We start from the raw sequence: 12,926 nt of genomic DNA on the forward strand, positions 1-12,926 counted from the left end.
TCCCTCATCCTTCTCTCCCCCTCCCCCCTCCCCCTTTTCCCCCGATGCCATCCATCACTCTATCTATCAGCCTTTCCTATTTGCTGCACACACCTGCTCCCTGACCCGTGTCTCCCCATCTCTGTGAATGGGGGGGGGGGGGGCTGTGATTGAAATGGTTTATATATGACCCCGGATCAAGTATGCATAAATAAATGTATATAAAGAATATGTAGGAGGATTCAATGCGACCAACGGACACACACCAAAAACACACGCTACGCTGCAGGGCTATGCTATGCGTGTCTTCAGAATCGGCTTTGTATCAGTTGTATCAAGCCTTCAAACGATGAAATGCAAAAGATTTGTGTGTGTATATGCTATAACACACATAAACACTCTGACATGGATATGCCCAGTGAAGCAAACTGGCAGTTTTCCCATCTTTTGTGGACAATAGAGTTGAATACAAACGTTTGTCAACAAATTCCTGTCATGCTTTGAAACAATGAGGAACAAATGTCGGAATCAAGTCAACATGTTTGTGTACTATAATACTAGATGCAGAGCCATGCCATCGGTCAGTTTACATTACAGCGATTGTGATGACTTTCAACAAGCCATTGGTGTTCAGTCAAACAAAAATAAGGACCCAAATCTTTGTCAAGCACTTGATGACAAAACAGTATGCCTGCATGATTTATGTAGTTCGAACTAAAACTAAATTCCCTATTGGGACTTATTTTTTCTAATCCAATATCCACATCCAATCATATCTATGAAGCATGAGCTGAAAGCATAATTGGGGATCCTGTCATTTGCCAAATTTGCTTTGCTGTGTGATTGACAGTCTGGCATGCAGCATGATGGCTGCTTTCCCTCACTTTAAAAGCCACCATTGATGAGTATATATTTGCAGAAAGTCTGATTTCATGGCCATGTAAGCTCATGGACTGGCTGAAAGCATATTTTGCTTTGCTTCACATATTGGCCAAGTATGAATCAGAATCTATGTAATGTCAATTATTGCACTACACATCTGATGGCTAATTGTCCAGATGCGCTTTGTCTTTCTTCTGACACATGTACTTTTTTGAGTGGGTTTGGATAAAAGCATCTGCTAAATGTCAATGTAACGGTGATTGATACACCAATGTATTCACAATTGTTGTTTCTCAGGCTGTAAAGCGAAGACTGAGCCTTTGCAGAAAAGATCAGTTCTAGGTGAACTGGGCGTTTATCTATATCTTTTTTTTCGACAAATCATGTAGCTGGAGGCAGGGATGTGTAACCCCATAATTGATAAGCACATACTCTACCTGCTGTAGTATACTGTAAAATGAGTAAAGAGTGTATCTAAAGGTTTCAAATCCTCACTGTGTAGACTGGCCACTGCAGAAATACTTCCCTTCCTGAAAACGTCCTTCACTCATACGAAGAACTTTGTTTGGTAGAAACAAAACCGGTAAAATGGCGTGGTTGGTGTCCGCCCCAGGCTCTGTGTCCTCTCCCCCCAGTAGTTGTGCTATACCATAGGACTGCTGGATCACAGATTATGTCTGATTTAAGAAGGAGACACTGCCCTCACACAGACGTCAGCAATCAATACGTTTATTTGTTCATTATCACTGCACGTTTCTCAGGGAAGCAACTTGCTTTGGATTACCTTCCGAACCTCAGCCCCCTTCCCTGATCCAATTCAAATGCTTTATTGACACGACTGTCAACAATATTAGCACTGCAGGTGAAATACTATTTATGACAGGACAATGACAAATAACAAAAGTACATTTTGTTTATGCGTGTGTGTGTTTGTGTGTGGCTGAGTTTGAATCAGATGGTCCCTCTCTATCTCTCTCTCTCTATTCCTCTCTCTTGCTCTTCCTCTCTCTTGCTGTCCCTCTCTCTCTCCCTCCAACTCCCTGTTTTGCTCTCCCTCTCTCAACCTCTGTGTATCCAGTCCTAGAGTCAGGGTCCTGGAACTATTATTAGTATTATTGATCTGTGCTTCATAAAACCCTAATCTATAATAGTCCGTCAGTTCTATAATAGAGGGAATGGGCTGATTTATGACCATGCCCGATTTATACACACACACACACACACACACACACACACACACACACACACACACACACACACACACACACACACACACACACACACACACACACACACACACACACCAGAATTACTTTATTCTTTCCCTCCTAATTCAGATTCTGTGCTATCAGATACACGGTGGATCAAGTGTTCTTCTCTATTAACACGGCAGGCTTGATTTGCAGAGGCATGCAAATTATAATCAAACCCAACTCTTACCCATTGGCTGGACTGCAATGTCGTGGCAAATCCCCTCTATGCAAAGCAAAGTTTGGAGGTGTCAACAACAACATTTTAGGTTGGAAGCTTAGACTTTAAGTGCACTCACTTAAATCGCCTCCCCTTGGTTTCTCTGCTACTGATAGAATAGGTGGGCGGTAACAGGGATGAAATAAAGTTGTCCGTTCACGTAGGTTGTAAGATGTTTTTGGTACAAACATGAATTATAGATCTGTGGTTATGTGGTTAATTTTTGAGTCAATGCAGTAAAAGTAATGGATTGAATCGTTTCGTGGCTTCAGCTGAATCAAGCACTTTTTTCATACCCTGAGTAATTGCATGCCAACATAGGGAAAGGATGTAAATGGACAATGAAAAGTGGTAATTTTCCATCTGTAGTCCGACGGGCCCCCACCCATTTATCAAATATGTGTTGCTAGGTTTTTGGATCAGCTGTTCAACTCTCCTCCATCCTGGGAACAGCATCACATTAAGACCCACAGTGCCAGCACATTGATTTACCACACCTCCTATTTCCTCATTAACTACTTTAATATTCCTGTTGAAATGTCAACCCCCCCTCTCGCTGTCTGTCTCTCTGTGTGTCTGTCCGTATCTCTCTGTCTGTTCCTCTCTCTGTCTCTCTCAGCCAGGCTCTGTCTCTTTCTCTCTCTCTGTCTCCCTTTCTCTGTCTCTGTCTCTCTCTCTGTCACAGGGAGGCACAGTAAAAACAACCCCAGGCCAGAGAGACAGAAAGACATCTCTTTCTCTCTCTCTGTCTCTCTGTCACAGGGAGGCACTGTTAAAACAACCCCTGGCTAACCCAGCTTGCCAGCCAGAGTTCCAGCATGTATCAGCCTATCTGATAGATTAGCCCCCCCCCCCCCCAAATCGACTTATAGCACTGTCATGAGCCCAGAGCATTGCTGCCGCTGTGTGTAAGCACCTCCAAATCAGAGCCCCACCACACTGAAACTGAAACACCAAAACTCCCGCTGTAACAAAAACAAACGCACCCAACCGACACAACCTGCCTCAAAGCCGCTGCTATTGTCAAACACCAAACTACGAGAAAATCAACAGCGCATTGCATGGAGTCGGCCCTTGATTTTCAAACCTGACTACCTTTGACATTTGTAGACATGTAAATATAGTGTATCTGCCCCTCCTATGTAATCCTTCATTCAACTGCTGTTTTTTTTTGGACAGAAAATTGACAAGATGTTTGACATAATCTGTAGCGAACAACACTCTGTCTGAGCCCAATTGGTTTTGGACAGGTCGCAAGGTCGGAACGCTTTTAAAGTTGTAATCAGCAGATTAAAACGTCACACCTATTTAGTGGTGAAAAGTTTCAGAGATCGGAGGGCCTAAGGGTCATGAGTTAAACCCAGACTTCAATTGATTATGCTGTTACGGACCGGATCTTGGCTCGGTTTGATGGTCCGATTTTGGAGCAGGCGGAGAAACAGAGCTTTTTGACAATCTGCAAGGGAAGTTGTTTGGGTTTTCTGGAGTCATTTGCGCCAGTAAATGGTCTGGCTTTGCTCTTAAGAACTTTTCTGTTCCTTTAATTTCCTTTTTCCTTCAGCTCCAACCATCTAATTTACGCCCCGTTTCAACCTCTCAGAAGTCTCTCTCCCTTCCTCTTTCTCATGTTCTAATATTGACTCAGTCCATTCTCTGTGAGGTCTGCAATCTCCCTGGGCTGCATAGTGCAGGATGTTACTCCTTTTGATTAATGTGTGTGTGTTTGTGTGTGTGTGAACAAATGCATTTCCTAAGTGTTTCTATGGCCATACTGCATTGTTTATCTGTTTACCCTGTTTCACTGTATGTGTGTGTTTGTGTGTGTGTGAGGTGTGCTTGTGCGTTCCAGTGATGAAGAGGTTGTTATTGTCGTTAGGAAAAGCCTCCCCCAGGACTGAGCGGAGAGTGCAAACACACAGCTGAGACCACTCCCACTGGCCCTGTGTGTGTGTGTGTGTGTTTGTGTGTGTGTGTGTGTGTCTGTGTTTATAATGCAAAAAAAAACTAGACTAATAAAGGTAGGCAAAACTGTGGGTGGTTCCCCAAGGCCGATCAATAAAGTTATGTGACCTTCTCTTGCGGACCCTGTCACAATCAAAGCGAGTCGCCTGCGCGTGGCGCATACAAACAAACCCAGCAATCTGAAAACAGCCCCGTGATTTATCACCCTCAGAGCCACTATTATTCATGCTGGTCGGCTGAGTCCTCTTTAACTCAATCCAAGAGGGTTCAAATGGACCGATGCCTCCCCACTAGACCTAACCCACATTCTGCACGTTTCTTCTCTTCTTAAAGGTTGAATGGATGCTGGATGGTGCTGCACTAATGCATTGTGTTCTTACATCATTCACACACTGCGTTGCATTGTTTTTTTTAAGTAGTTTGTTTCCCTTAAGACGCATATAGCGGCGATAACAAAACAAAGCTACATTTTTTGGTAAAAAAAAAGTACATTAAGATGAATGGGCTGTAACCATGTGCTTTAAATTGCAGTATAGTGATGAAGTTTCACAACATTAATCAATCTGATGACATGAATTAAAGAGTCGAGGTGGCCCTTAAGCTCTGAGGTCCTTAGTTTTGTGTTTGAAAGTATGAAAGTATGCATGTGTGTGTGTGGGCAGGTGATATACGTGTGTTTAAAGAGAATGAAAGAGAGTGACAATGTTGCCAAAATAAGGTGTGACTGGTCACACCTTTCACTACATGCTGTGACCCACACACGCGTGTGTGTGTGCGTTTGCATGTGTGTGTGTCTGTGCGCGGCATACGGCCTGCTTATGAAGACCCACCATAAGAGTATTGTGAATGCTTGACTGCTGCAATCTAGTGTTGCTGTGCGTGCACGTGTGTGTCTGTGTCGGTGTGTGGGTGTGTTCACATGCTTGACTGCGGAAGGGGAACAGAATGCTAAGTGAAATATCTGGTTCAACCTGGCGTAAAGGAGCTAGCTTTACACGACCACCGTGGCTTGTCCCCTGTGTGTGTGTGTGTGTGTGTGTGTGTGTGTGTGTGTGTGTGTGTGTGTGTGTGTGTGTGTGTGTGTGTGTGTGTGTGTGTGTGTGTGTGTGTGTGTGTGTGTGTGTGTGTGTGTGTGTGTGTCCCCTGGCCGTTCCGTGTGGTGCTCGCCATTGGTGCCTGGAGTGTAGCTGCCGAGCCTGGTGTCACAAGACAGAACATTGGCCCCTTTCTCCTGATGGATGGATTAAGCCGGCCAAGTCCAAATTATACACTTGGTCGGGTACCGTGGGATGTCCACACTGGTTTGAATGTGAATGACGAAAATTGAAGGGACATTCTTAAATGGGAATGTTACGACAATGCGAATGAGAGGTTGGGATAATGTTTTAAACATTATATTGCGTCTAACAAAAAAGTTATTACAATTAATGCAGCTTAATTTAGCCATATTAGGTCTATTAGCAACGATTATGGAAGTGACATGAAAAATAAAGGTTTTTTTTTTTTCTCCGGTGTGAGAACAATTGTGAGGGATATTTTAATAATTAGAGCGCAGAGTTGTTTTTCGTCTAAAACTGCTTGGTATATCTATCATCTTTCATGTTCTCAGTCATATTCGTAATTTACGGACGTTGAGATGCATATTAATATACTTTTTGACATCTTCTTGACAAGACACTTGTCAAGGTGTGTGGTGGGTGCACCCCTCTGATACGCTGTGGTTCAGAGACCCAGTTGTCCCCGACTCAGTCTTCTCTCTCTCCTTCCTCCCTGTGTTCAGACGACCCTTCAGAAGCTGACCTGTGGCTCCTGAACAGCTGCACTGTAAAGAACCCTGCGGAGGACCACTTCAGGAATTCTATCAAGTAATGGAACATGCACGCACGCACATGCACAAACACACCTGCATACACGTGTACCCGCACACACGCATGGTGTTGCAGACTTCGACGCATTTCAAGTAGCACGGAGCTGCTATGACAGGCGCAGGATACATTCAGAGGAGCGGACTACTTTTAAATTAAAGTTGACTAACTTCGGGAAACAAGTTATGCATTATCCATATTATAATAATTTACAAACATGCACATTCACATACACATGTGCTTACACACCACACATGTGCTTACACATGCACAAACACACACAGACACAAACACACAAACAAGCACGCCTGTACAAAATATGCACACATGCACATACAAAAACACATACACAAACACGCCAACACACACACAAGCACACATGCTTGCGCACACACAGACATACTCAACTAACACAAAAATATATATTTTCAGGGGTAACACAGGCCATTTTTTCTCTACAATATACCATTCTAAATATATGAATGATAATCTGTTCATGATAAACGCACGGCCTGTTTCCAACATCTCTGTGTTAAATTAGATCCGGTACGGGACTATCCATGACTCCTAGCCATGTGTCGCTGAATGTCTTATCTACTGGCTCACCAGACACATGTTTAGTTTAGTCTGGTGTGAAGCCCTGCAGACTCTGGGGTGCAGGAGCACAGCTCTCCAGGTTCAGGATGGGGATTCACGCAGCCGATCTTAACCCCCTGTCACCGCACGCCTGCAATCTCAATCCACCCTCCTGCCTCTCACTTATTGTGTGCGTGTGTTTTAATGTAATTTCCCCCATGTCTGTTCCCACCTTCAATGCTCGAAAGGTTGCTTCCCACACCAGTGAGATCACACACACACACAGACGGATGTGTGTGTGTGTGTACACGCAGACACACACATGAGTGGCGCACACACGCACACAGATGAACACGTGCACACACACACACGCGGTTGCGCACACAGAGACACACACACACACACACACACACACACACACACACACACACACACACACACACACACACACACACACACACACACACACACGTGTGCACACACAGACACAGACACACAGACGCAAACACACAGACGGCACACACACACACACAGACATACGCGTATGCACACACACACACACCCACGCACCAAGATCTGCATAAAAACAGAGAGATTAAGTTGGATCTATTTAGCATTTTGATTATATTTGCATCCATGAGGGAGGAACAGGGGAAAGGAGTAGGCATGCGTGATCCTTGCTGTGTCTGTGTGACTGGTGTGTGCGCACGTGAAATTAGTTTAACAAATACAACGGAAGTGAGAGTTAATGCTAGTGGTTATTTTGGAATCTTTAGTTAGAGGTGAATTGAGATTTATTTTCCAAGAACTTTCTTGCAATGATGGACAGCATCAGGTCATTACATAATAGTTACAAACAATTAATTACAATAATACACAAGAGAATATCACCACATAAAAACGGCACACTATGTTATTACTGTAGTAATGGACAATACAGATCCGGGTGATCAAAGCGCGGTTAACACTTTACTGGTGAGGGATGTTTTAGTAAAGGCCGGAGAGACGGTTTGATTACAGACCGGTTTGAGGTTGCTTAACAACCCCTAAGTGATTATATTGGGTGTTTCTATTCCAGCTGTGTGATTGGTCTGAAGCATCAGGCTCATGATGTTGAACACTACATACGTTGTCCTCTGTGAGGGTTAGATAAAGGCTGTGTTGTGTAGCTGAACCCGGACAGTGTTGACTGGATACCCTGGGGTTAGTGGCTATCTTTGGGCCCTTTTTGAGACGTCTCATTCCAAGTGATCAGCACTTATTATTGGCCTGTCTTGTCAGCCGACCAGAATATATCAGCCGACCAGCCATATTTCAAAAAGATATCCCCCATTTTGAATGTTTGACTTGATCATCAGAAGTGAAGCTATTTATTTTGCAATTTGATTAGAGCAGATTTTCCTCTTTTATGTGGCTCTGGTGTGCCTCTTCCGGTCCTTTCTCTCTCTTTCATGCCCCCCGTCAGGGCTAATTTATGCCGTTTTATTTTGGAACCCAGAATGAATGGGAGAGTACTTGTCTTTGAAAAAGGTCTTTCCTGTTAATAATGTTTTCTTTTTTCGTTTTTTTTGCGACTGGAAATCACCCCGCTGTAATGCTAATGTAATTAATGTCCTATTCAGTGGCAAGGGCACTGGACACACACAGACGCACATGTGCTGAACATACACACACACACACGCACACAAAATATCGCACGCGCACACAAAATAACACAAAATGACACGCACAAAATAACACACACACAAAATTACAAACACACAAAATAACACGCACAGATGCACAAAAGCACGCGCAGAAAAACTTCTTATTTTTTTTCTCGCTGAGTGCTCACATGATGAAATAAGGGGCTGGGGGTGGGGAGAGGGGGGCAGCCAAACAGCTACTGGCACACTTCTCAGACAGCCTCATGCTCAGTCACACGCTGGGCCGAACCAGCACCTCCTGGTACACACACACACACACACACACACACACACACACACACACACACACACACACACACACACACACACACACACACACACACACACACACACACACACACACACACACACACACACACACACACGTCTACAGGTTGGCAGGGAGGTTGTCAACCACAGATGTGTTTCGGGGCCTTGTGTTTCTTTTGAGCAAAAGCAGGATCCAGTGAGCCAGACCAATAATTTCTCTGATTACTGCGCAGGGCTGAGATATGCAACGCAGTGCTGCAATTCACAGGCTTAACTGCCTTTCTTCTCTTGATAGACTAACCAGTCTGTAACGCTGAATTAAAGCTGTTAACTTGGAGACCAGACCCCCCTCTGTGAGTCGAACGGGCTTTGTACTTTGGTTCATTGCATCAAATTCCAACAGCTACAGTTTAGGTAGCAGAATGATACTGAATGTTGATTAAGTTATTCATCCACAACTCCAAACTTTCGGTTTTGTTGTTTTGTTTGGCGTTTGTCTTCTGCCGTCTGTTCATTGGGTGTAAGGGTTACGATATGAATATTTTTTTACACAGCATGAGGTTAGCTTTTTATGAGCACATACACGTCCCTACAGTGTGTAGAAGTGTTTTGCTTATTTCAGGGGGTGGGGGGGGAAGTACTCGTGTGTGTCTCTGCTCCTATTGATGTTATTGTTAGCCTACTCGGCTTAACCATATTCACACTTCCCTTCCGGCGTTCCTGAGCTGTCCTTTTTCTTCACTTTATTTCCGTCTATTTGTTATTGCGCTGGGAGGAAGTGTAGCACACGCGGCTGGTCTTCTAACCAGGCGGAAAGGTTGGATGCTTCCCACAGTGGACTATCTCCGCTCCGACCTGCTGTTCATCTCCTCGGCTGGAGCACAGTGCCGGAAGCCTACCGCGGCAAAACAAATATAATGCTAATGAAATGGCTCCTGAATGCTAAAAAGTCAATTAGCATGGATATTTGTGTATTCGCGTGTTTGTGTGTGCCTGCATTTGCAATGCCCAAATCTATAGTGTAATTCAATGTCGTAGACCTTTCAGATCAATGAACGGGGAATGCATAAGAGAACCAGTTGCTCAACAGCATGTAATTAAATGTTATGGTGTGTGTAAGTGTGTGTGTGTGTGAGCCTGTTCCACCCTCTGCTGTCTCTCGTAATTTGTATGATCAAGGGAGTGAGTGCTTAACGAATTAGAACCCAACTTGGAATTCTGCATTTCTGTTCTCAAATTGTGCACCAATTCCCACACACATTGACATTAATTTCGGTCTGTTAGCATGGCTTCAATATGCATGAACCAAGCAGAGACGAAAGTGTATGGAAAACACAAACCCGCCGCCTTTCATGTTAATTGAAATGGGACACGGGATGCACACATTGAATTCACACAGAAAGAACACGTTGTCACGCATACTCTATATGTTACGTCGACACACTGCGAGCGTTAGACCTGCCCTGTTGAGTATGCATGATTGACCACCTACGGATAATGTCTTGGGCCGGGCCTGAGCTCCAGACGTTGAACCGGCGCACATTGAACGAACGGCAATCTCCGTTGGCCGGGGATGCCGCCGTGACAGTGGGGTTCTGCCGGCCAACTTAAGCAGTGGCTCATAGGTGGCTGGCAGCGAAATGGCCCTCTGATAGGCGGTGGTTCAAGCCTTGGTGGCTGCAGATACATGCCAACTTGCAGCTTAGTGAATTCCTCAGCATTACCAGAGTACCCATAGTACTGTATATCTGGCTGGCTCTGCCTCTCCCAACTCCCTCATCAACCCAGGGGCTGCTTCATAAGTGGCTTGAAAATTTTAAAGGCTTATACATGCATGCGCTTATCTTCACACGTTGAATGTATAGCCCCTTTATTTTGTTTTTTTGGTTGCCGTGTTTGTTTCTTTAAATTTAAAGGGCAGATTGAGTGAGATACTGAAGTAAACAAATGAATGAGGAAGATGGAAGAGGGGCTTTTAAAATGAGACCAGTCAATGTGCCAAGTCAATACGGCGCTTCGTAGCGAGAGTCTAAGTGGTTAATATGCATTATTGCCCACGGTGGTTGCATTTGATCAGTGAGATCGCGATCTGGGCTGTTGCACTGATTTCACGTCATTGATTTCTGAGCCCATATTTACCTGAGGCAAAAGGTCACGGCTTGGTAAATAAAATCATTCTAAAGTGTAAATCTGATGTAAAAAACAAAACAAACATTGCTTTTACGTAAGTCCAATTATCTCTGGTTTTGCGTCGTACTAACCACGTTAATATTCTCAAATCTTGGATAACAGTTACACACAGGCATAAAATAACAGGGCTTAAACGCTTTAAAATTATTTTATTATTTGGCTTGATAGCAATTTCTGGGGAACATTTTTCAGCCACATGTGTGATCTGTCTTACGTTTCCGGATTCTAAGCCAATTGAAACCAGTTTGTTGGTTTATCTGTTTTTCAAAGTGTATCGAATACACTTACAAGGTGGTTCTAGCCTTTACATTGTGTGTTTAAACAAAGTGACAAGCCGAAGCGAGTGGCATTAAGGTCAGAAATGTTCTCTGCTCATCAAAGAATGACATCTAAGTTCTAAACAACCTGCAATCTAAAGTGACCTTTAGTGCTCTTTACCGGTGGTGGTTGTTTTCTGTGGAGGCTGGCTGTTTTTATGTGCGCACACAGACTTAAACACATACTCAAAGTCAAACACACGCCACAGAATTCTATCAAACTGGACGTATACACTGCTTGCTGTGCATACATCAATTTATGGTTTGTTGAACACACACACACTCTGCCTGTGGCTGAGTTTTCGGTCCAGGCCTGAGATTGGCATTTAATCTGTCAGTTCTGCAGGGCATTAGCCTACATTCAGGGGAAAAAAACACACACACACACACACACACACACACACACACACACACACACACACACACACACACACACACACACACACACACACACACACACACACACACACACACACACACACACACACACACACACACACACACACACACACACACAAACTCTCTCTCTCTCGACCAAATACACACAGACTCGACCAAATACACACAGAGGGTAAAGTGTGTGTCTGAGCCCCAGTGTCTTGGTGTATTTAGCCCGTTTGAGCCCGTGGCAGAAGACCCATTCTTGGGTCGCGACCCGTCTGCCATCACCCTGAATGTGTCATATAGCATTTCTCAAAAGAATACTATGTATTAAATATTTATGCTTTGTTGTATTTTCCTTTGATTTATATGCCGGTATTGTTACTTAGTTATACGTTTCCATTTTCACAATATACCGTCTATGATTTCATCCGATTTTCTAAAAAAATAGCGGATCAGTAAGCACTATCGATAAGAGTAGCAGTGTTTTTAAAATCCTAAAGATACCCATCCATAATTATCAATGTTACGAACTGGGGGTCGGTGGTGACACAGTTTGTATGTATCGGGAAAAAATGACCGTTTTGTACAAAAAGTGTTGCCAAAGAGAAAGAAGCGGAAATCATCGAGATTGCCCCTTAAATATTTCCAAGACTTTCAATGATTAAACAGCCAGACAAAAGGTATTCATATTTAATGGGGAGTCGCCCTTGACTATGACTACCTCTTTGCCGGAATGCAATCAGTGCCTGTCATACAGTCTGCAAAGCAGTCCATCGTCTAAACTCATACCCTGACTGTTTCCCGAATTCTTTGACTGACGGGGACACGCACAAAACGCCAGCAGGTTGTGAAGGCGGTGAGCATTGGTAGCATGTAGATACGGTAAACACGATGCATATGATGATGAGAAGTAATGGACCCACAGTCCCTGCAGAACAGAAGGGTGCCTACAGCTATGATTGGTGGAGACATATCCCACTGCTAGGCTAGAGTCCAATCCCCTTGAATTTTCTCTCTGCTGGGAAAGTGTTGTTTCATGTGATGCTTTCTTTTTAATGCTGTGTGTGTGTGTGTGTGTGTGTGTGTGTGTGTGTGTGTGTGTGTGTGTGTGTGTGTGTGTGTGTGTGTGTGTGTGTGTGTGTGTGTGTGTGTGAGGGGGGGGGTGTCTGCCTGAATGTGTGTGTATGTGCTCGCCCACCTCTCTTCTCCCCTCTTCATAAACAACCTGTCACATCCCGTCTTGAAAATGGGTTTGAATGTAGGGCTCAACACAGCATGGGGCCTGTATATCTCTGGCTAAGTGTGTGTGTGTGTGTCTTGTGTGTGTGTAAGTCCTAAAATGGAGG

General features: G+C 44.1%; 1 protein-coding gene across 1 annotated transcript in view; it reads left to right on the forward strand.

The window, feature by feature from the left end:
- cdkal1 (CDK5 regulatory subunit associated protein 1-like 1) overlaps positions 1-12,926 on the forward strand; it is a 367,816-nt gene that overhangs the window by 30,209 nt on the left and 324,681 nt on the right. Inside the window, exon 4 of the mRNA XM_056602814.1 lies at positions 6,074-6,158. Within this exon, the coding sequence (XP_056458789.1) occupies positions 6,074-6,158 (85 nt within the window). The remainder of the gene's footprint in view (positions 1-6,073; positions 6,159-12,926) is intronic.

This window comes from Gadus chalcogrammus, chromosome 11, assembly GCF_026213295.1.
Source record: "Gadus chalcogrammus isolate NIFS_2021 chromosome 11, NIFS_Gcha_1.0, whole genome shotgun sequence".
NCBI classification, from domain to species: domain Eukaryota; kingdom Metazoa; phylum Chordata; class Actinopteri; order Gadiformes; family Gadidae; genus Gadus; species Gadus chalcogrammus.